Source organism: Plectropomus leopardus, chromosome 16, assembly GCF_026936395.1.
Source record: "Plectropomus leopardus strain MGB_pleo_1.0 chromosome 16, ASM2693639v1, whole genome shotgun sequence".
Lineage (NCBI taxonomy): Eukaryota > Metazoa > Chordata > Actinopteri > Perciformes > Serranidae > Plectropomus > Plectropomus leopardus.
This window is the reverse complement of record NC_142191.1, coordinates 13,905,359-13,929,536: the sequence shown is the minus strand read 5'-3', so window position 1 is coordinate 13,929,536 and position 24,178 is coordinate 13,905,359. Positions and strand designations below refer to the sequence as shown.

Genomic DNA, 24,178 nt, shown 5'->3' with positions numbered 1-24,178 from the left:
GCAAAGACGTGTGATGCTGTGACACAATGTGATGACTTTCTGTAATCTCATTTAGCCACTTGTTAGCAACCGCCTAACACATAAAAGCTTCCGAGTTTACGAGTGGAGTATTTTCTGATATATTTTATGTCATAGAACAAAACATGAAAGTCTCTCAAGCTTTTGTTAACCACAGACCCAATTTAAGGCATCTCTATAGACCATATCAACAATATACTGGAGGTGCATCTGCAGACCAGTCAAAAGGGAGTATTTTTGGTGGATACAGTATAATTTGCACATATGAAAACCCAGTACATGTTTTACCCCTGTGCTCGTGTGTGTTCCAGGGAGCCCTTCATAATCCTGTCTGGTGGTCTGTCCTATGACACCGTGGGCCGGCGGCCTTGTTTGACGGTGATGCATGGGAAGAGTACCGCCGTGCTGGAGATGGACTATCCTATCGTAGACTTCCTCACACTCTGTGAGACCCCGTACCCCAATGGTGAGTTTGTGTCTTGCTTGTTGTGGATGTGCTCATGTGGTGTTTGTCTGCGCATTACATCTGTATGTGAACCATCATTTCACCCTCCTTTCAGAGATGCATTAGAATAACACACACACACACACACCTTTCTACTTTTTAATTATGTCGGAATGCTCGCCCCTGTGTTAGTGGGTTTTTGTAATAAATATGAAATTTCCCAAGGGGAAGGATCCTATTCCAGTTTCATTATCTGACACACGCAACATTACATTTTCATTTCATCTTTTTGAACACAGTAGCTTTCCATCTAAATTTAATTATTATCTTATTTCCTGTATTGAGGAGTCAACAACAGCTGACACAAGTCAAAGTGGAGCTGACTGGTATGGGATCGTTTATGTATGTAATCCAGTACGATAATTCGGCTGCAGTGTTATCTGGCACATATACAGCTACAGGAAGGATTAGGGAGTTATGTAATAATGGCGTCTTCTCCTGAAGTCACCACGCACTGATTTCATCTGGTAATGGACATCACTGGGTCTTTGGATTACGCAATGCATGTCTGGCTGACGATGAGCGTGTGTGTGTGTGTGTGTGCGTGCATGCTTAAACCAGCGTTAGTGTGTGGAGGAAGTGGATAATCCATGATGATCTGGCGGCAGATGACGCAGTGTGCACATCGATGTGCTTGAATGGGAAGACTGTGGACAGAAAAGGTGTTTTCACATGTGATAGTTCAGGCACAAAAAGTAGCTGACAGGTACAGTGTGTGGACAATTTTACACCATAAACAAAATTTCTCTTGATCATATGAAATGTTTTGTTTTGCTGATTGCCTTCTTTGTAATAAGTTTGTCTTAAGGTAAATCAGCAGTGAAAGAGGCCATAGTTACAGTTGTTAACTCAGCTCTCAAAAGCCAGCACCGACTGGCATATTATAGAGATACTGTACAGTGAGCCAGAGTTGCATAACGAGTCATAAGAGAACGTGAATCACTTAGACTAGCGCCAAGGGAAGTAAAATGAGAAGGACAGAGGACAACAGTAGTGACAACAGTTGTCAGAGTGTTTCAAACTAAAGTGTACTCTGAAAGACTGAGACCTGCTGCTCTAAACAACTGATTGTTCTGTAAACTTTGCATGCGCTGGTGCTTTTTTAATGTACCCAGGCGAAGCTTTAGGGCAGCGGGCGGTTTAAGGTTGGATGGATATTTCTTTCTCTTACCATATTTTGTCATTGAAAGTAAGTAATTATTTGCATACTTTCATTAATTATTAAAGAAATACTAAACCCCAAATTGTATATAGCTGCCATCAGGCGCAAAGCTCCTTTCTGCAAAATTGCTATTTTTCAGGAATTTGAAAGAAATGCTATGTTTTTGAAATAATCCAGTTTTTTAAATACATTTCATAGGTTGAGAAATTATAAAACCCACTGATAGACATAGACATAAAAAGAAAATAGTAAAATGTAGAGAGACGAGGTTTGCGTCCGACAACGACGATATCAATTTACTCACCCTGTTATGTTGAATTTGTGAAGAAAGCTTTTTTTCTTGCGTGCTTCCACAGTCAACAAAGAATCATAAAAAACTGAGTAAATTCCCAATGGATTGAAGTAAATTGGGGCCATGTTTAACAACAGCAAACTTTATTAAAACATCTGTTCAGAGATCCAGCAGTACTGACGTAGTAAAAGCCCTTCATCACGCTGCTTTTACCGTTTAGTGCAGAGCCAAACGCCAGCATAATGCCGCCCAAGAGTGTGATTTTAGATAACATTCCCGTGTTCTGGAAACAAATTAGGCGTGATGGGCATAGCGTGTAAAATAACAGTGTCGGCATCTAGTGTGACATATAACAGACTTATCAGGCAGCACTTTCTAAACAATGACAATGGCAAAACATGACAATATCAGTCATTTACTGTCCCTGTTAAATGGTGGTTGATCTTGTCATCTCATCTGAGGTTAAGGAGCTCCCAGGCCTCATTGCGGATGTTTTCACTTCTGTTCTTCTTTGAGTTAGCTGCTAACTGCTGTTAGCTGCTTTTTAAATATTCGGGTGGTAGGTTGCTCAAATAACATGTTGTCAAAACTTCACACTTGACCCGTCCTGTCTTCTGACACTTTTTATAAGATGTTGATTCACTGCTGTTACTACCTCGGCAGCCGGCTTAACGGCGAGACAACTCTGTCCCCCCTGGAATAACAGCTTAACATTCCTCCCTTGAACAGGTAGTAAAAGTCTCATCTGTCCAGTTGTATAATCAGAACTTCGCAAATACCTGTTTTGCTAAAACTGTTCAATATAAAACACTTTTCCATAAAAAGTCTCTCACATGGATGAGCAGCGTGCTTTTTTTTAAATTTAGATCTGATTTTTATTGATTAATCTGTGTTGTTAACGAATGTGTGTGTCCTTCCTTATTAGTATTTATGTACTTTTATACAATTTTATTTATGCTTTGAGACTTACATAGCAGCAGGGTTATCTGCACTGGTTCCAGTGTTAGGCCTTTTAAGTTATACAGTATATCTGTGGGTGAAACCAGTACATTCAGTTTATCAATTTGTTCAGTACAAGATTTAAAAACCACCATGGGGGAGAATCATCTTAAGGATGAATATGAATTTCTACTCCCAAATCAGACAGATACAAATATTTAACCAGAGCACTATCCCCCACAGACATAAATCACATAGATTAATGAATTTGAAGCGTTAAGCATTCCTGCCCTCACGTCTTCAGGGCACAGATATGATAATAACATTTGCCATATAAAGTCTGAGAAATTCCTCCCCTGTGGTTTGCAGATTTCTGGGGAGTTCTCTCTCAAGGAATTACAACACTCCTGAAAGTGCAGTGCGATGAATGACTTCTTGTCTCGCTGTGTCTCTGCGCAGATTTTCAGGAACCTTACGCTGTGGTGGTCCTTCTAGAAAAGGATTTAGTGGTGATCGACCTTGCACAAAATGGGTGAGTCTGGCTCTTTATCGCATAACTCTTCATCATCTTTTGTTTCTTAAACATGGGCTGGAATGTCACAGTTTGCCTTTTAGTGCTCATTATCTTTGTTATATATTGCCTCCTCTTCATGATATAACTTCTTTTCATAAATCTCATTCTATAGTATGTACGCAGTACTGAGTGAGATTAATGCGCTCATTCTTGGCACTAATTTAATTAAGACTGACTTTGTCTGCACCCTCTCTGTAACAGTTACCCTATATTCGAGAACCCCTATCCTCTGACTATCCACGAGTCTCCTGTGACCTGCTGCGAGTACTTTGCCGACTGCCCTGTGGACCTCATACCTGCACTTTACTCTGTTGGCTCGCGGCAGAAACGACAGGGCTACAGCAAAAAGGTATTACAAAGAAAAGCTTTATGCTGCAACACTGCATATTGTTGTCTGTGATGTTTTGCTTTTACTGTTTTAGGAATCTAAATGGAAAACTGTTCAACTGTTTAACACATTAGTACTAAATTTCAGGCTTTGAATTTGAGACCTTTGGGAATTAAAGAGCAAGTTCAGGTTTAAAAGGAGGTAAAACAGGGAAAGGGAGAAATGCAACAACCTAATACAACTCGTACATCCAAACAACATTATCAGGACAAATCATTCCTTTAAGTGATTTCTTCATACCTATAACAATATATGCAACAACCAACCCTGAAAAGAATTTTCCAAGCATCCCCAACTGGGATTTTTCGCTAGAGACTAAGCACATGTTATAGTCTAGCTAAGAAAAACATAAACTTTAGCTCTCCCTTCATAATTTTTAATATTTTAAACTATAAATCTACTTTGTAAAAGCCTAAAAAAGAAACACAGAAGAGCTGGGTATTTATATTTTGGCATGAAAAACACTAGCAGTCCTCTCACCTCACTGTAAAGTGCCTTGCCCCTAAAATTACTCTGTTGGTGACTTCTGATCCTAATTCTGAAAATGTCAGTACCACCTTTTTTTAACAGTGCCCTCTGGGTAGCCAGATTTAATGAATTTTAATACCAACCCTGTTGTCCCCTACACACCAAACTCCGGCATGTTGGCATTGTCACTGTGAACATATTTGCGTGCTGATGTTAGCGTTCATCTCAAAGTACCTCATAGGTACATTTGCTAGTGTTTCTGTAGACTTTTTGTCTTGATCCTATAAATACTGTGGCACCAAACTACAAAGATATTTGAATGATATTTGTTGCTACAGAAAGTTCTATCTACTCCTTGTCATCACTGTTTGCAACCAATTTAATTCTTGAGCAGAAGTAGACAAGTTTTAGTTTTGAAATGAAATAAATCACCACTACTCCATCATGAAATAACTCTTTGAACACACCTACCATCACAGATTAATGATGTGTTACAGAGTAATAGTATCCCGAGGGTGGAATTTTCCTTCATGTCGTTCTGGAGAACAGTGTCGTAAAAGAGCTAAATGCCTAAATTAGAAATGTAAATGTACCTCACTACACCCTCTAACCACGTTGCCATACTGCAAGAACAACAGAGTCTCTGGATAAAGAACACATTACTGTACATACATGCAGAGTTTTGCTACAAACTACATGCAGGAAAGCTAATTTGGTGGTTAAGTGTATTTTTTAATGTTCCATGAAGCTAAACAGCCGATATAATAGTGTCACATTACCTAACAATCATGCTCTGTCTTTGCACACCTCCTCTCTCCTCTCATTCTCTTCTCTTATTCTTGTATCATCTAAGACAGACCCCTTGCTCTTTCAGCCATTATGCATGCCCGTGTTCTTTTCCCTGTCGCCTTGTTCTAGCTTTCTGTCGGAAATGTCAGCATGTACTGACCCAAACTGGCTGCCTAGCTGCTGCTGCTGTCCCCCTCCCTTCTTTTTTTTTCTGTTAAGCAAAGGCCTGGCTGAGCTGCAGGAGGGCATTCTCACATAAAGATCACCATGAGTCATCCTGATGACCTTTGTATGTGTCAACGTGTTCAAAGCCAAACCCCCCACCAACACGCACACACACGCTCTCAGATGGAGACGCACACTCCATTGACGTGCATAATTGCAAGATGCGCTGAAAGACGCGTACAAAGGATCCCTGCGTCTTTTCCCATGCACACTCGTGCAATTTTATCATGTCATCTATTTCTAGAATCAATGCGTCCATTGATGTGCTGTACATTGACTTCTACCTGTGGTCTCTCATTGGCTCTAATGCACTGTGTGTTTCTGCTGTCTATCCAGGAATGGCCTATTAGCGGTGGAAACTGGGGTCAAGGCACACAGAGCTACCCAGAGATCATCATTACTGGGTAAGACAATACTGATTTCATTAGCATTATCGTCTCGCGGCAACTCAATTACTTTCACCTCTCCTGCACTGTCAGGTCCCCACAGCGAAGGAGCCGGAACATTTACTGTAGGTCTTTATGTATTCCAATCATGTGCACTTCGCTCCATTTTAATGTTTATTATCCCGCTCTGAGCTGTCAACAAGGGGTGATTTTAACAGAACACACGCGCTGACATTGAGGTATGGGGTTGACAGTAGGAGGCTCCTCTCTCCTTCCTCCCTCTCTCCTCACCCCCTTCCATGCTGTATTACTATTCTGCACAGGCTTCTCTCTCTTTCTCAAAGTGCCACAGCCTGCACGATATTTCTCTCCCAATCCACTCAGCTCAACGGGCAACAAAACTGAGGAGTGAAGGAAAAATGGAAACCAAAATACATGTTGTTTTTTTATGACAATGAGCCTCATGTCAGAAGCAACATACAAACAGATTTTGAGTTATTTTTGTTCGTATCCACAATTTGTTCTCATTTTTTTAGTGCGCATTGATTTTTGGGATTCTCCAATAGTTTTATTATTTTTGCTCTTAAGAGCAAATTTTTCGAGTGGTTGAGAAAAATAAGTTTTACATTTGAGGAAAATTTTAAAAATGCATGAGTATCATATTTAGGTCATGTTTTAGAGTAATTATAATGACTGGAATATTACATTTCAGGGCTAAAGAAATACTTCTATACTTAATGTAATTTCACTCACTGTGCGTCCCTCTGCTGACCGATGCTGGAATGTATTTAAGTACATTTAAGTACATATTTAAGTACAACTTCTCTACACTTCAGAGGTAAATATTGTACTTCATACTCCACTACTATAAAGAATGAAAGAAAAAAAACTTTACAAATTAAGATTTTTGCACACAAACCGTATAAAAATATTACAAGTGCAGCTGAAGCAATTACTCAATTATATTATATCAATTATATGTGAGGACTCGTTGCTTTTCCCTTTTAATTATTTATTGATTTTAAATGTATTAAATGTATTTAAACCCTTGTGCATGTGTACTTTTACTTTTAATACTTAAATACATATCCCTGAAATCACATTTACTTTGTTTAAGTTAATTTTCCTATTAGCCTATGTCAGTTTCACTACTGCAGATGTTTTTCTTCTTTCAACCTTTTTTGGTGTCATATCTCCAGTCTTTTCCATGTGTCTTTGTACAAGGCACAAAACCTGCCCTTATATTGTGTTTAGGGGTCGTTACCTGCTCCAATAGATGGCCAGAGGTCTAGTGTCTTTTTCTATGACACCAAGTACAGAAGCCATCATGCTCAGCACCTGCTACTGAGTCAATTTCATTTTTAGACAGATAGTAATATGAGGATTTTGTTGGACATTTTGTTACTAACAGAATTTACTCAAAATGGCCAACAATATGTGGACATCTTAGCATTGCACCCATATCTAATGATTAAATATGCCATCCTAGAACTATTATTCTACTATGAAAGCCTCCACTCCTCTGAAAAAGCTTTCCACAGGATTTTGGTACCTTGCTGCTCAGATTTGCTCCCATTTAGCCACTAGAGCTTTAGTGAGGTAAGCTATAGATGTTGGGCGGTAAAGCCTGGCTCGCAGTCGTCGTTGGGGTTGAGGTCTGGGCTTTGTGCACACCAGTCAAGTTCTTCTAAACCTAACCATTTCTTCACAGACCCGACATTGTGCACAGAGGCATTGTCATGTTGAAACAGGACAGGATGTCCTCCAGACTTCTGCCACAAATTTGGGAGCTCTCAATCGTGTTAAATATTACCTTAAGCCATCGCATTTCTCACGAGTTTAACTAAAAGGCCTGGCCAAAACCTAGAAAAACAGCCTCAAAACAAAAATACAAAAAATTGTGTTTACAGGAGTACCAACATACTTTTTGGCCATATAGTGTACCTTCTAGTTAACAACCTTGACTGAAGTCATGAAAATCATGAGTGAAATCCATCCAAAGGGAGATCTGTGGTTGTGATGAATTGAAATTCATGTCTCTCTTGTTCCTCTACTGTCTCTTTTCGTTTTCCTCTTCTCTTGAATTTCTAGGCATGCTGATGGAACTGTGAAGTTCTGGGATGCGTCTGCAAGTGAGTTCCCTCAAAGGCTTAGCTTTGTCTATGCTTCACAAAGTAGATTGAATCACCGTAAAGTCATGCCAACAACGGCAAGACAATTGCCAATAGTTTTGAATTGCGGAGATATGTGAGATCTGAAAACTTGTTTATTTTTGTTGTCATTTTCAGCCATAATAGTAACTATTAGTAATAGTAAGTTAGTTTAAGTGTTTTTATTATTGAGATAAAAAAGCATCAAGCACACATTTTAGACTTAAGACTTGAGGGCCGTCCACACAAAGCATTATATTTACTATAACGATAATGATGTGAGCATCCAGACCGATGAATGTTAACATTCTGTAAACAGTGGTACAGAACATATGCTATGCACTCCATTCATCTTTTTCAACATAAAAACATACACTTTGTGGTCGAAATTAGACTTTAGGATCTATGTTGGATGTGACGTCTAAAAAAGACAGATTTTGATTTGCACTCTAAGAGTGATCCAAATGATATTGTTCACCACTTTCATTGTTGTTATAGTTGTAGTGTGGACTCCGCCATCCATTTGAGTTGGAACGATTTTTAAAACTATCTTTTTATAGTTACAGTGTAGTTATTGTTCTTGGTGGGGACTGCCCTTTAAACATTTTTAAATGATAGCTGTTTCTCACCCCCATTTGCACAGCACCAATTAATTGTAGGCTGTGTATGTGATGCAGGGGTTTTCTACCCAAAAGTTATTGTAAATAAACAGTGTGATTGTCTATTATAATTGCTGTTATGCACTGTTAAACTCAAGAAAAAGAAACAATCTTAAAAACGAATGTACGTATTTACTTTCCAAATAAAGTTTTAACATCAACCTCCGCACATTAATTGCAAACAAAATAGGTTTTGTTAAGAGTATTTAGAGTCAGATTTGATATGTCTCATTTACCTGGATTGTAACTGACATTTAAATCTTTTCACTCTTTTCCCCAGTAATGCTCCAGGTGCTCTATAAGCTCAAAACAGCCAAGGTGTTTGACAGAAACCGGTCCAAGGAGGACAAAGGCAGCACCGAGGTGTCAGATGAAGACCCCTTTGCCATTCAGATCATGGCCTGGTGCCCTGAGAGCCGGATGCTGTGTGTGGCCGGGGTGTCGGCCAACGTTATCATCTACCGCTTCAGCAAGCTGGAAGTAACTACTGAGGTGGTGCAGGTGGGTTTATAATCCGGATGAGATGCTTATTTTTCAATACAAATACAGAAAACACAACACAATGCAACCACAAAGCATGGACACAAACAAGGGATGTAATGTAACTGTCCCTCAAGAGTTTATTTTGCTTTTATTTGTAATTTTTTTGCCCTCAGCACTCACTCCCTCTGCTGTTTTAAGATATTGAGACACACCCACATGTGCTCAAAGATCTGCCTAGTCAAAGGCAGTATGGTTGCTATGCCAACAGACGGAGCGGTGAACAAGCAAAGCTAGACTGTCATTATAATCCGCCTTGATAGCGACGTAAGTGCTTCTGGGGGTGTGATGGGAGTCAGTGTTTAATGACACACTGTAAAGACAAATGCTGTTAAATCTGTGTGAACATGCTCACAGCTCCTATATTACAAGAGAGAGGGTGCGCGCATACCGCACATGCTTAGTTTCTGTTTTGTCTTTGGAGCTGTGGAGTGTTAAATTGGTGCCTAGCAAGATACTTTGTTTATTTAGAGTTTTGGCAACATTTTTCTCACGAAGTGGTCGCTGCTGTGGTGGTGTTGTTGCTCTGGACTTGCTCTAGACAGAGATCACTTGTCAATCAAAGAGCGTGGGAGGTGCTTGGATGTGTTTTTCCTCGCAGGTCTGTGGATTTATTTTTATTTTGTAGCCTTTAATGTGTTCACCACAATTTGTCCTCCATTTCCTTTGTTCTGCCAAACAAACCAGGCTCACAGCAAAAACGTTTTCATGAATTTGTCGAGTTCAAGTACCTTGTAGCAGGATTCAAGTCAGCCGCCTTCCTGCTTTTTCTGTGGGTGACTGCCAGTGAGTGCTGATGCATGTGTTATAGAAAATTTTAGGGCCTTTTTTTTCCTACTCTCTAAGTGTGTGACTGGGATGTGGATCAGGACTGGATATGCAGTTGCAAACGATCTGTAATTAGGAGAACAGCACGAGGTCAAACACCTCTGTAACCTCGCAGAAATGAAGGTAGAGGAGGACAGAGGCAGGCGGGAGTGAGAATCTGAAAGAGGCTACTGATCAGTCTTCACTCCCACGTGTCACAGGGGCTAATGAGACAGACAGAATGCAAAACAGAGGAGCTTATGAACATTATGTGTGAGTTTTGGTGGTGTGTGTGTGTGTGAGAGAGAGAAATAAAGAAAGAGAGAGAGAGACTGTGCGAAGGCGGAGGTTGCAGAGAAGTAGCCTGAAGGAGGACTTAGAAGGAATGAAATATTTCAGTATTGGTGGACCTTTTTGACTCTTAGTCTGCCTACACACACACACACACACACACACAAACACACACACACACACACACACACACGCACGTACACACACAAAATGTCTTTTATCAAAATGAGTGTGAGTGGACGCCACTCACGAACTTGATGACTTTTCCTATCCTCAGTGGAAAATATGGAGTTTTGAAAAAAAGAGTTTTGTGCCTTTAAAGTGATATTTTGGATTTTTTTGTAGTGGGGTTGTATAAGGTACTTCATAGTGTATTACCTGCAGCAGATGGCGGTCACCATGCCCAAACTTTTGAGAAGCAGGCTGGAGTGCCGGTACTGAGGCTAAAAATTGGACTGGTGTGGATGGTGGTCAGCAATCAAATGTATTCTAGCCACCGGAAATCTGTCCCACCTACAACAGTCAACATCAGTTTAAGTGTGTACTATATTAAGAGTATTGTCATTACTTTACCTTTTTTCAGACAGTGATTTCCAACAGCTCTATTCAAAGCCAGACTTCATTCAGAAAAACAGTCATTTAACATCACTGAACACAAGAGCTGCTGCTCTACTGCTGCCTTGATCAGTTTTTTTGTTTGTGTTATTGTGTGACATTGGGGTTTAAAGGGTTAGTTCAGATTTGCCAAAGTCACACAATAACACAAACTAAGTTAATTGATCGAGGAAGTGGTAGACCAGCAGCTCCTGTGTTCAGCGAGCTAAAATTACTGTTTTTTTCAATGGAGTCTGGTGGCTAAAAAAGAAATTATAGATGTGGGACTGAAGCTGTTATGGGCCTCACCAGGAAAGGCAAAGCAGTGAAAATACTCTCAATATAGTGTACACAGCAGTACATTGCTTAACTTTCATTTTGGCACTCCTGCCACTTCTTCAAACTGGGGGCGTGCCAACTGACATCTACTGTATGTAATACACTGACTATGGATAAGTACCTCATGCAACCCCAATTCAGAAAATCTGAACTATCCCTTTAACATTATGTTAATGCTCTTCTCTTTTATAAATCTGTATCTTGCACCTGTGTGTGATGTCTTTGCAGTTACTAGAGGTGCGAATGCAGTATGAGCTGAACGACATAGAGTCTCCAGACGGCGGGGGTGGAGGGGGAGAACAGACATCGGCGCTTCCCACCCCCGGTGCCTCCCCTCAGACAAGCGGCCCACCTTCACACCCCTCCACAAGCAGCAACAACTCTGATGGCGGCAACATGCCCTGCCTCAAGTATGTAACACACACACATACACATACAGATTACATAAAACTCTCATAAGCAGCAGGAGCGCTTGCACACATGCTCATACACACTCATGCACACAAGAGTCTTGCCTTTTGCCTCAAGCACTCTTGCACAGACTTAGTCAGCGCCTGAAGCATTCTCAGCCCCGGCCTCCCCATCATCCCCTTGCAGCCACTCATGCCAGACCCTCAACAACGGCTTCTGAGCTGCAGTCTCTTTATGAAACCTTTTTGTGTGAAATGAAATGTCTCTCTCTCCATTTCATTTTCTTGCTCCTCACTGTCTCTATTCCTCTCCATTCCACTCTGTTTTTTTTTTCTCTCCAGAGTGCGCAGTACTCCTCTGAAGCAGTCTGCAGGTTACCAGGTAGATTTGGTGGTCCAGTTAGTGTGGGTTAGCGGAGAGCCTCCACAGCAGATCACAAGTCTGGCACTCAATTCCTCCTATGGCCTGTAAGTATACAAACAGGAACACTTTAGTCGAGGCTGGAAAACCTTTGCGGGAAAGTGCACGCTCCGATTATCAAGCTCTGTCTTAAAAGAAAAGTTAAAAACTAAAATGAATGAAATCTATGGAGACATCTCATACAGGCAAAAGTATATGCAGTGCACAGCAAGTGCACATGCATACAATTTTGCAATTCAAGCAGCAACTGCTCACGGCTGCTGTGACAACCAGGCCTGTCAACACGATTTATGACTGCCAGGAAAAATTTGGAGATTCCAGCTGTTTTTGTGCTCTGACTGCAGTGTTTTAGCTTTCAAAACTAAATTACATTTTACTTGTTTCTCTCTGCCTTTTCATCTTTCTCTCGCTTCCTCTTCCTCCTTGACTGTGTCCCGCCCCCCCTTCCCCAGTGTGGTGTTTGGCAACAGTAATGGTCTGGCGGTGGTGGACTACATCCAGAAGACGGTAGTGCTAAACCTGGGGACGGTCGAGCTTTATGGCTCCAATGACCCCTACCAGAGACAGCCTCGCTCGCCAAGAAAGACACGACAGCCTTCTGGAGGTAATGAGGAAAAAGGGATAAGAAGGACAAGAAGTCTGAACTTTTCTGACCACACATAGCAGCAGAAGTTTTTTTGCTTTTGAGCCATTACAGTGCAGCAGTGAGAAATAACAATGTTATTTCCACAGCTGATTAATCATGCCTCCAAGTTTTTTTTTTACCCAAAGTCAAGTCAGTTCAATGTTTATTTTGATAATGCCAAATCATAACAAAAAGAATCTCAGGACACTTGTCATATAGAGCAGGTCCAGACCACACTATTTTCATTTACAGACAGTTCAAACAAATTCCCACCAAGAGTCATTTAGGCACTTACCACGTCCCTCTACTGTGTGACAGTGGCAAAGAAAAACGTATTTAAACGGGCAAAAACTTCAGGCAGAACCAAGACTCAGTGGTGGGCAGCCATCTGCCTTCTGCCGGTCGATCGATCAAAAGCTAGATAGCTGAACGCCAATGCTTGCAAATCACAAGACCCAGTTCACCATATTAAAGGAATACTTCACCTGCAAAATGATAATTTCTTTATCAGTTAAGTTATTGGGATCCATATTTATCTAATAAAAAACTATATCAAACATAAATTTACAAACACTCGCACAACTCATGTAGTATAGTGAGAGTTTGTTAATTGATTTTTTGATTAAGGTTGCTGCTGTTAAACATGGCTCCCAATGACTTTAATTAATGAAGACTGTTTGCCTTTTTTGAATTCTCCATTCACTGTAGGGGCATGCACGAAAAAAGTTTTCTCAACAAATTCAAGATAAAACGTGGTGATTAACTGATGGAAAATGGTCCTTTTGTGGCTGATATATTCTTTTAAACTCCAGAGTGAATGGAGCCTAACGTACTGGAGGAAGACAAACACTTAACAGTTTTAGGGATTTTTAGCAAAATAACTCTTGGAATGCACCGACAAGTAGAAATCAAAGTTTATTTTGGGTGAAAGTGAATTTTAATCAGCCTCTCCGTGAACATTTTGATGGGTTTCCAGTTACCCTGCAGGTCCAAAACATCCATGGACTGATGTGTAAACTAATGACTGAAGTCACAGAGCAACACAAGCTGCATCTAAAATGATGCGGTCCAGGCTTCGCTCAAAAGGCTGATACACAATGAAGCACTTTGACTAAACAAATACCAACTCTCTCTATGTCTGTCCTCCTCTCTCTCATTCACACACACACACACTCACAGCCCATCCCAATAACACACATTGCCTCTGCAGCCCCATATCACAAATGCTCTCTGTTTGGACACACTGCCACCCTGTGTCAAGTAGCGGCAGTGCAGCTACTTCGAGGATGCCGCAGTGTCATGACGATGCACTGCCCATACTTAAGCAAAAGTTTGATGGATGAATTATCAAGCTGCGGATGCTGAGGGATTGATTTTGGATGTTTGTGATTGTTTATGCAAAGAAAAGCTACACACGGATGCACACATATACACAAGTACATGCACATGCAAATACACACAGCATCTGGTGTCACTGACTGGTGAGCAGTGGGCTGGCACCTGTCAGAGCCTGGCGAGTGCGAGCAGTAATCAGGCGTCCAGCTGTGTTTTGCTGCCAACAGGGACTGCTGTCTGCTTGGCTTTCTGCCTCAAAGGACAATGCCACACACACACACACACACACACACACACACACACACACACACACACACACACATTTATACACAAACATGCACGCGGCAAAAGAAGGAATTAGACTCAGATGTGGATGAAGAAACAATAAAGATGTACAAAATCATCATTATGTTTAAAATAGTGATGTCCCAATCACATTTTTTTGCCCCCAGTCCCAATCTGAGTCCCAATCCGATACTTGTATTTACATACATAATACAGCTGCACAATGCACACTTTAAGTACTTAAAAGTTGTTAAAATCAATCCAGTATATATTCTTGACAGTTTAATAGAGATGCAATGCAATACAAGGAAAAATGTCTGCAGTTCCTAAGGCTTTTTTTTAATTTTACTTTTACAAAAATAACAAAGTAATAAACTGAATCTATTTTAAATGGCTCTTATCAGAATTCCACTTACTGCAGCATTTGTTTTTCTACAAAATGATAAAGTAAACAAACAAAAATATGTCTTCAGAAATTGTTCTCAAATCTATTATAAAAAGAACACTGTAATTGATTAATAAAATATAATTCAATTTCAGATTAGTGTTATAGTTTAACTTTAATATACCCAGTTACAACAAATTAAAACGGTCACAGTTCTGCTCATTACAGCATTTAAGTAAACCTAAACACTAAACATTAAAATTTAACAATAAAATCTCAATTTCACTTCATTGGAGTGCAGCAATACCATACAACATGAACATATCTGCCGCAAATCGTGCTGGGCGGACGTGAACAAAGGATCGGGCAAGACATGCGCTCAGAATAACTGATCCTGTGCGTTGATCCTTCCAGTCCAGTTGGAACATTCCTGGTTTAAAATATAAGTAGAATCAACATAGTTTTTGATGGAAACCAGTCCAATTTCCCAAAAACATACAGCGTTGTAAGTGTACATTTTTGGTTTTCTCGGCAGTATATTACTAAGTTAAAAAGGGTAGTGTTATACGCTTATGTAATAAACCCCCCACTAGTTCTTTTTGCTCGCTTTATGTTGCTTTAATTAAAATTTGTGATCTCTGCTGCAGGTCTGTGCGACATCAACGAGGGCTCCGCCACATCAGAGGACCGCTGCAAGTCCCCCACTTCAGGTAACATGTCCTTCAGCGTCTTATTAAAAGTGAAGTGGGAGAAATAGAGCAGAGGCTTTGTGTTATCTAGACATTAAAGCCAAATGGTGAAGCTGTCAAAAATAAGACCTATAATTCCACATATTTGAATGCAAGAGGAGCATCGGTTAGGGAGGGAGATTAATGTTTCAAAAGAGCCTCTACTTTTAATACTGTTTTATTGAAATTGTTGCTCATCAAACTGGAACTATATTGAAGGGTTTTTTTCATAGAACCATGAAATTGTCTGCCTGTCAATTTTCATTCTCGGTCTTTAGAAATGCACTCTTTGAGTTTATGGGTTTTTGAGAGTATTCTCCCATTTGTGCATGCACTCTTTTTTACCACTTTGCAGAGTTCAATAGACAGGACTGAAATTTGTTTTAATCTCATGTGTTATCGTGGAAAACTGCGTTATAGGCTGCCGTACATCCAGTGTCTGTGATGCTAATTCAGTGTGACAGCTAAGCAATCTGTACTGAATGAGACAAAACTCTGCATTCTGGTAGAATTCATTTTCATTAATCAGAGCATAAGTTAAAAAGTAAAAGTTCAACCAGAAGGGCCCTGGGTATTTTCACATATTCAGTAACTGCGTAATTGCATAATTGTAAGAAATATTCTGCAATTCAATGTGTAATATGAGTTGCAAGATTAACTTTCAGCTTTGAGCAAGGATCTTCTTTCAGAGAAACATTTGAATGTGTCTGAAGCCGATCTGTGCAGAGCGTTATTAGTGAATATGACCCAGTGCAAACCAACAAAACCCATCGTCACTAAGTACATTATGCACCACCATCACATTGTAATAGTCATCCCATTGATGAGTTTGTAAAGGAACTACACTGCGACAGGAAGATGCTCTGTTGCTCTTTCGCTCGCCTGCTTCTTAATCTTTGTCATTAGTATTTCAGTTGAAGGTGCTTGAAGAGAGAACAGCCCAGATCCATCTCATTAAGGTTAGCTTGGCACTGAAAATAAGGAGCTTTTTAAAAAGGTCAGACAGAAAACAAATCTCAAAGTCTGGAGTCCTGCTGCAGGTATGATGACTGTCCCAACCCCCTCCATGTCTGGTGCCACCAGACTGTGGTCTGATACATCTGTCTGTGCTGCATTATTCATAAGACAGAGAGAGCGAGAGAGATAAGGTGCCTCCTTGCAAAAGAAGTCTGCCTTAATATTCATTTAGTTGAGGATTGAGCCCTTTTTTTCTATGTTTTTTAAACGTATTAAAGCTCTTTGGTTGAAACCAAACCAATTTAGATTTGTTTTCCTGCAGTTTCACTTGTTTTACCTTGAAGTTAGTTGCCATTTGATAAATTAAGACTCCATTATTGCTAGGAGAATGTCATTTTATTCCGAAAATATCCTTGGAATAGTTGGGTTTGCATTAAAAACAACTTAAAATCAGTGCTTCCAATTGTCAATGCTAAACCACTTACAGTAATAGGATGGATGATTCTATTTATGCATTAAACATTGTAAGGATGTACACGAGGCACAACAAAAACATCTGCATCAAGTCCTATTTTGACATTAAATCTTAATGTTTTAATTTTTTTGTTTGACATTTAATGTGCTTTAAAATCATTACAATCTTTGCTCATTCTGGTAAACAAATGATACAGGAAAAACAATATCTGTGAAATAAAAAGGGATCAGAGCCTCCCCCAACTAAATTTACTCAGCCAGGTGTTTTTATTGTTAAGAAGCAGGTAGTTGCAATATTACATAGTATTCTCTCAACTGTGAATCTGTTTTTTATGGTACATAGTTTTTAAATCAGAAAATAGGGTATTTTAGTCAAACTAGTGTACTGAATTTTTAACCAGCTTCATTGAGGATAAAGGTGCAGTTTGTAGGATTTAGGGGGATATACTGGCAGAGATGGAGTACAATGTAATACACATGTTTCCTTTATGTAAAATCACATGAAAATAAAAGTCGGGAGCAGGTCTTCATCGTAAGAGATCACCATGTTGCTCTGCCATCTTTCTACAGTGGCCCAGAACAGACAAACCAAACACTGGCTTAAGACAGGGCCATTTGAATTTTGCATCAGACACCATTGTTAGCAGCACCTTCACCTTGAGCTGAACAGTGTCAGAAAAAGACTGATTTGCAATGTGAATGTGAGTTTTTGCCCATTTTAATCACATGGACTGTTTGTTTTGGAGAGGAAGAGACCACTGCACATAATTTGGCTCCTGGTAAAAACTTCCTGAACAATGAACACTGATGGATTTCTAACCAGGAGCGGTTGCAGCTGGTTACACTCTGCAGTCCTCACCCCTAGGTGGCACTAAATCCTTTACACTGCTCCTTTACAAAGCCATGGACCTTGAAAAAGTGATTCATTAGGGTAAATAACAACAGCTTGTGTGTCGTAACAAGCCAAAGGGTGTTTCTAACTGAACATTTACTTTACTTTCCCCCTTACACCCCAAAAGTGTTGACGAACAGCAATCTACAGCAGTTCTACAATGGAGGTGGTAGAGGAGGTAAGATTGGCCAAAGATTTGTCATGAGAGGTTGTGTAGGCAGGACAAAGTCCAGATTTGTCCCCCCCTGTCTCTGTCCTCTGTGTCATCGTTACCACAGCGGAAAAGAATACACTAAAGAATAGAGAGACAAAGTTCAGCTTCGCCTCTGGGTAAGCCTCTGTTCCTCTGTCTTTTGATTCTCACTGTATTGAATTATAAACAAAAGTATTCTTAAGCCTAGGCACCGGCAACAGCTGCGGCCGGGGGCATTATTTTTTCAGGTTGTCCGTCCGTCCAAACGTCTGTCCCATTTTTGTGAACCAAATCTCAAATCTTTCTTCAAATTTGACACAAACATTCACTTGGACTCAACAGTAAACGTATTAGATTTTGGTTGTCATAAGTCAACGTTCAAGGTCATTATAACCTCCTCTGTCTCATTCTGAGCACGCGATATCTCAAGAATATTTTGAGGGAATTTATTTAAATTTTGTAAAAAAAAAAATGTTGGAGTAGACTCAGAGATGAACTGATTAAATTTTGGTGGTCAGACGTGACCTTTCATTCACCTCATTCTTGTGAATGCAATATCTCAAGAGCACCTTGAGGGAATTTATTCAAATTTGACACAAACATTCACTTGGACTCAAGAATTAAATGATTAGAATTAGTTGGACAAAGGTCAAAGGTCAAGGTCCTGGTGACCTCATACAACATGTTTTTGGCCATAACTCAGGAACTCTCCAGAACCACCTTGAAACTGTGCTGGTTATATAGATATTGTGTGTGTAAGGCATCCATATTTTCACAGACATGGATGTAAGCTGTAAGTGCAGCTTGTATGGTGTGCAGAGGCATACAACCTTGTGGCAGTATATCTAGTTTTCTGTTTTAAAATGACAAGGCAATCATAGTTTACATAGGTATGCTGTAATCTGGTCTTAAAAACGTACACCGAGATTTGAAAGCTGGTGGAGCAGAGGCTAACCTGGAAGCAGGGCAGGAGTTAAGCTGTCTGTATATACACAATATAGCTTCACTTCCTCAGACACACACTGCATGCTACATGTTTGTAGCACGAGTGTCATATTGTCAATGTGCCTGCGTGTGATATCTGTCCTGACGTCCGACAGCAGATTCCCCGTGTACATCGAGTTACGTGATTGGCTCTGTCCATAGTATGATGACACCTAACAGGAGAGCAACTCATCTGTCCAACCGTGTCTTTGTCTACCTTCAGTGTGTGTATATGAAATTACATATGAACTGCTCAAAAGTAATGCTTTTTGTCTGTAGAAAGCAGGGCTTCTGGGTCCTCTTTCAAAGTCAGGTGACTGAGTAGGTATCTTAAATTATTGCTTCATCAGAGACTGGAGTTCTGACCTTGCACCAACCAGTACTCCTCAAACGGCAGTCAAAGGTTCTTATAAACTAGCTTGACCTCATTTAATTAGTCTGAACCCTGTTAAAAGTTCGATGTATTTTTAAAAATGTCCTTTTCCTGACCCTCCCATTAGCTTTGTTGCACCTGTGAGTGCAGAGACGTTACTTTATTAGTCTTACTGGTTTAAGGAATTTGCTGACCTCACGTAATTCACAGCATGGCTGCGTTCTGCTTCTACCTGAGCAGAGATCTGATTGGCCCTTATACGTGAAAACACCTGCGTGGATATGCAAGTAAATTGAAGAAAAGATTAAGCCATGTGGTCATGTGGATTGTAAATTTGCGCACATGATTTATGGACAGGAAGTAGACAACAGTGAGCTTTAATAATGGAAAAATTATGTGTCTTCAAATTTATTTTTGAATAAATGGAAGCAATATAGTAATAGTAGTAATGTAGTAAACTCAATCCAGTTTGAGCGTAAGGGTATCAGAATGTAACAGACTTTTCGGGGGGGGTTTTATACATTTTTTATTTCTTATGGTGGGTTTCTGACAGTTTTTTAAACTAAAGCTGGCCATTATTTCATAACTACCATAAGTGAATGGAACATCCAAGTGTACGCATGATGAATGTCCTCTTTCATCATTTAGACTTTTTCCCACTTCTTTCTCCTACAGACAGAGAAATAACATTTAAAACCTCATTCATTGTTGTTTTTATTTATTTAAAGGAATACTCACCCCCAATGACCATTTAGATATCAGTTTCTCACCCCCCGTTACATTGAATTCATAAAGAAAACTATGTCTTACTGACACGACCTCCAGTGGATGAGGGATCTAAAAAGCAGAAAAAAAATCCTTTTGAACTGAAGTCATAGAGGTCCACATTTATCAACTATTTACTATATAGCAAAATAATGCAGCTCTCGTTTATCCAGTTGTATGCTCAGTACTTCCCAGTCCATGCTCTGTATTACTTATCTATGCTCTTTTCAAAGCCAGAATCCACTGACAAAAACAGCAATTTTACCTTGCTTACCATGGGGGCTGCTGGTCTAATAATCATTAGTTTTTAAGTGTTAAATTACGTGTTAAATCCAAGTAAAATGACAAAGTCCCACAATAACACAAGCAAACAAACTGATCGAGGCAGCAGTGGACAGGCAGCTCCTGTCTTCAGTGAGGTAAAATTACTATTTTTGTCAGTGGAGCTTGGTGTTGAAGAGAGCACAGGTAACTTTTATATCAGTTCCCCGTTGGAAAGGGCTGTCTGTTTGGGAAGTACTGAACATACGACTGGATAAGTGAGCATGGATTATACTGCACAATTTGTATGAGAGTTTGTAAACAGAATATTTGATACCATTTTGCTGTTCTTTATCGTGGACCCCTATGACTTCAGTTTGTCAAGAATTGTCTCAGTTTTGGGATTCTTCGTTCACTGTGATGACGTTGGACAACCAACGTTTAATTTACAAAGTCAGCGCAACACTGGGTGAGTAGTCATTGTACAAATTCATTTGGGGGATGATGTATTTCTTTGTATTTCACTCTTTTAAAAGATGAAATGATTTGTAAACCAGAGCTAGGAACCCAATTCATTTTGCAATACATGCACGTATACAGTAATCAAGTGTAACTTGCACCAGTTGAGACAGTTTTGGGTAAGTTTGCCTTAATATGGGTAATGATGAAAGCCAGCCTACAGTAACTAGCAGTACACTCAATAACCTTCTTCACTGTCTTCTTCCATCTCCTGTTCAGTATTTTCTGTTTCCTGTTGCCTTCCTGTTCTTGATGCATGCTCCTGTGGCATGAGGGTCCTGAATGGCCATGCAGTTTTGACATGTCTCACTGTACCAGTCCTCTCTTGCAGGGCATTTTGCAACCAGAGGTCACCTCCTTTCTTTTATCTTCCACAGCATGCCTCTGTAATATACAGAGTTGTCTCTGACTTATGCAGCGTCTTCTCCTGCGTAAAGCATTTTGGCTTCTCTAGTCAATGAAACAATCCCCCGCACTTTGTTCCACAGCCTTTTGTCTAGTTCGTTTTCATGTATTTTAGCTTTTGTGCACAATCCTAGCCCAGTGCTGGTTATCTAGCTTTGCATGGCATCGTGTGTTAGCGTAGACGTGTGTTTGTAAAGAGGGATGTTCTCTTTTTTCCAGCAAAGATGTCACGGAAATTAAGCTTGCCTACTGAGCTAAAGCCAGACTTGGGTAAGCCTTGACTTCGTGTCTCCAAACAATTTTTCTGAAATGCAGTATATCTTTATCAGTTCAACTGGACTCCACCACATCCCATTAGTCCAGTTTATTTTATCTGGTTATTAGCCTCAAAATTGGCAAGCTGTGCAGATATTCTCCTAAGTTTGCATGAGACAAAAGTAGCACTGATCTGACCAGAATATCCATTTTATTGAGCTAAGTCAAAGTGTTGAAATTGAAAAATTTAGTGTAAAAAGTGACTCCAACTTTTTGACCTTGGTTGGGGGTTGTTCTTGAGGTCAGTGGTGCTAAGCTAAACTCTGCACACTCCATCTCACCGTAACGCTTTCTGTAACTTTTGCAGCTTTCTCTTTTTCTTCTGTGTTCTTCATGTCTTTCCTTTCTCTGTCTGATTGGTACTTCCAAAAATGCCCAAATAGAAATATTATCACTTTTATATTAGGAGACATTTTCTTCTCCAGGGGTGTACAACATTCTTCTAAAGAACCAAGAACATCGGATGAGACATTGTTAAATTAAAATGTTTTACCTGTATGGTTGTTTAAGATTTCGTGTGTGATGCACATGGAACCAAAGTGCCTGATTGACTGTTCCTTCAGGCAATAAAACTGTTGATTGGGGATGACACATTTTAAAATTGTTGCTTGGCCTGTAAAAATGGATTTATTTTTATTGTTTGATATAAAATATAACATGAAGTCACCATCTACACAGTTTCAGGTGATGCAGCTCTGTCAGAGAGACAAAATTAGACCAGCCTTTTAAATAATTACCCACTATTAAGAATGCAGGCCCACAGTGTTTGATTTATCTCCCAATTTTTTGTATCTTCATCGTCAATATCTTACAGAGATCAGCCAAAAACAAATACAGTTGTTAGCACGCTGGTACATCTTGAGTTTGCTCTAAAATGTCAAATACCTTTAAATGGCTAGTTCAGATTTTTTGAAGTGCTGTTGTATGAGGTACTTATCCATAATCAGTGTATTACATACAGTAGATGGTGGTCAGCAAGCCCCCAGTTTAGAGAAGCAGGTTGGAGTATTGCCGAGGAAGCTAAGCATTGTACTGCTGTGGATGGGGTCAGCATCAAAGTGTATTTAAGTGTATTTAACGCCAGTTAAAAAAGTCAACCTTAAAATAATCATTATGCAATACAATCAATGTGCTTAACCTTAATGTCAGGCAGAAATTTATGATGGGGAATTGAAGCTGTTATACCTCTCTCTTCAAAGCCAGACTCCAAAACAGTGATTTAACATCGGACCTTTTTAGGTGGCTAAAATACGTTTTGCTGCTGGCCCCCATCTACAGCAGTACATTGCTTAGCTTCTGTGCTGGTACTCCTGCAGCTTCTCCAAACTAGGGAAGAGCAAAACGACATCAACTGAATGTGAAATGCTGACATTGGATAAACACCTCATCAGCTCAGTACCTCTTGAAAAAATCTGAACTATCCCTTCAACATCCAAAGTGTTTAATTTACTAAGACACTATGAGAAACTTTTTATTTACCACTTGATTTTGTATATACAGTACAGTGTCCACATCTGTGTTGACTATTTTGTGATTTCGCTGCTGTGCAGGTGCTTTACCTCTCTCTGTTTTCTCCTCACTGTCCTCCTGTCTGTATGCCCGCCGCGGGGTGCCAACCCATTAGACCATCGGGACAATTCTTTCAGCCGCTCACGCTCCTCCAGCGTAACCAGCATCGACAAGGAAGCACGAGAGGCCATCAGCTCCTTCCACTTTAGCGAGGCCTTCGCCAGGAAGGGGGACAGCACTTTGACACCCTGCCTGTATGTGGGCACAACTCTGGGCACCGTGCTTGCTCTAGCTATCACATTGCCACCTGCTGGGGAGCAACGGCAACTGCAGCCAGTTATCATTTCACCTACAGGTGAGTAATGGATGCCAGAAGGGAGGGAGGGATGAGTGATGCATACTAGTTTTGTCACTATAGTGAAAAAAGTGAAAAAAACTTTTTTGGTTTTCCCAATTTTGTCTATTATAAATTCATTGTTTTAAAGGGACAGCTATCCCTCAAATCAAAAATACATATTTTCCTCTTACTTTGTAATGCTATTTATTAATCTAGATTGATTTGGTGTGAGTTGCCAAGTGTTGGAGATATCAGCCATTGAGATGTCTAGATGGTATTCAGCTTGTGGTGCTCAAAGCACTAAAAAAATTAGATTTGAAAAACTCAACAGCAGTGTTTCTCAGAAATCATAACCTGAAGATAGGGCTCATTTATGCTCAGTGTTAGATACAGAGAGGGACAGCCTCTATCCATAGTCTGCGTTCATTTAATCCGTATTTGTACCTGTTTTTTGAAAGCTTACAGATACAGATAAAATGTAGCAGTGCCACAGAGATCATGGAGGCAGTGTATCATAGTTCAAGAGAGGTAGGACTGCAGGTGACAATGAAGACATTTAAATAATGGTGGAAAGGAGCAAATCAGTTGTATATAATGTTATATAGTATATTCAGTTTAAATAGTGAAAAGGATTCTCCATCTACATGTCTGGATATATTTAATGGCCACACAGACCATCACCATCTACAACGCTGCCTCCTTTTAAAGGTACAATATCACCTCCGTCACCTCTTTTTTTGTTGTGTCACACTTTTGTTTCCCCCGTTCAGTGCCATTTGTTGGCTGTATCTCTGCCAATGTAAAGAACGCATGCAAATATAAGGGAAACTGACGTTTACAATGTTTGAAAGGCACATATATAGCTTTGTACATAAAGGG

General features: G+C 39.9%; 1 protein-coding gene across 4 annotated transcripts in view; it reads left to right on the top strand.

Moving 5' to 3' along the window:
• stxbp5a (syntaxin binding protein 5a (tomosyn)) overlaps positions 1-24,178 on the top strand; it is a 129,192-nt gene that overhangs the window by 93,803 nt on the left and 11,211 nt on the right. For 2 of the 4 annotated variants that reach the window (XM_042503040.2, XM_042503038.2), the window contains exons 10-22: positions 330-484; positions 3,376-3,448; positions 3,692-3,839; positions 5,697-5,764; positions 7,838-7,878; positions 8,836-9,056; positions 11,355-11,536; positions 11,879-12,004; positions 12,410-12,561; positions 15,235-15,297; positions 17,766-17,816; positions 21,358-21,408; positions 23,036-23,317. In XM_042503040.2, coding sequence (XP_042358974.1) covers positions 330-484; positions 3,376-3,448; positions 3,692-3,839; positions 5,697-5,764; positions 7,838-7,878; positions 8,836-9,056; positions 11,355-11,536; positions 11,879-12,004; positions 12,410-12,561; positions 15,235-15,297; positions 17,766-17,816; positions 21,358-21,408; positions 23,036-23,317 — 1,613 coding nt within the window. The remainder of the gene's footprint in view (positions 1-329; positions 485-3,375; positions 3,449-3,691; positions 3,840-5,696; positions 5,765-7,837; positions 7,879-8,835; positions 9,057-11,354; positions 11,537-11,878; positions 12,005-12,409; positions 12,562-15,234; positions 15,298-17,765; positions 17,817-21,357; positions 21,409-23,035; positions 23,318-24,178) is intronic. The other 2 variants (XM_088089126.1, XM_042503039.2) reach the window with 2 other exon arrangements.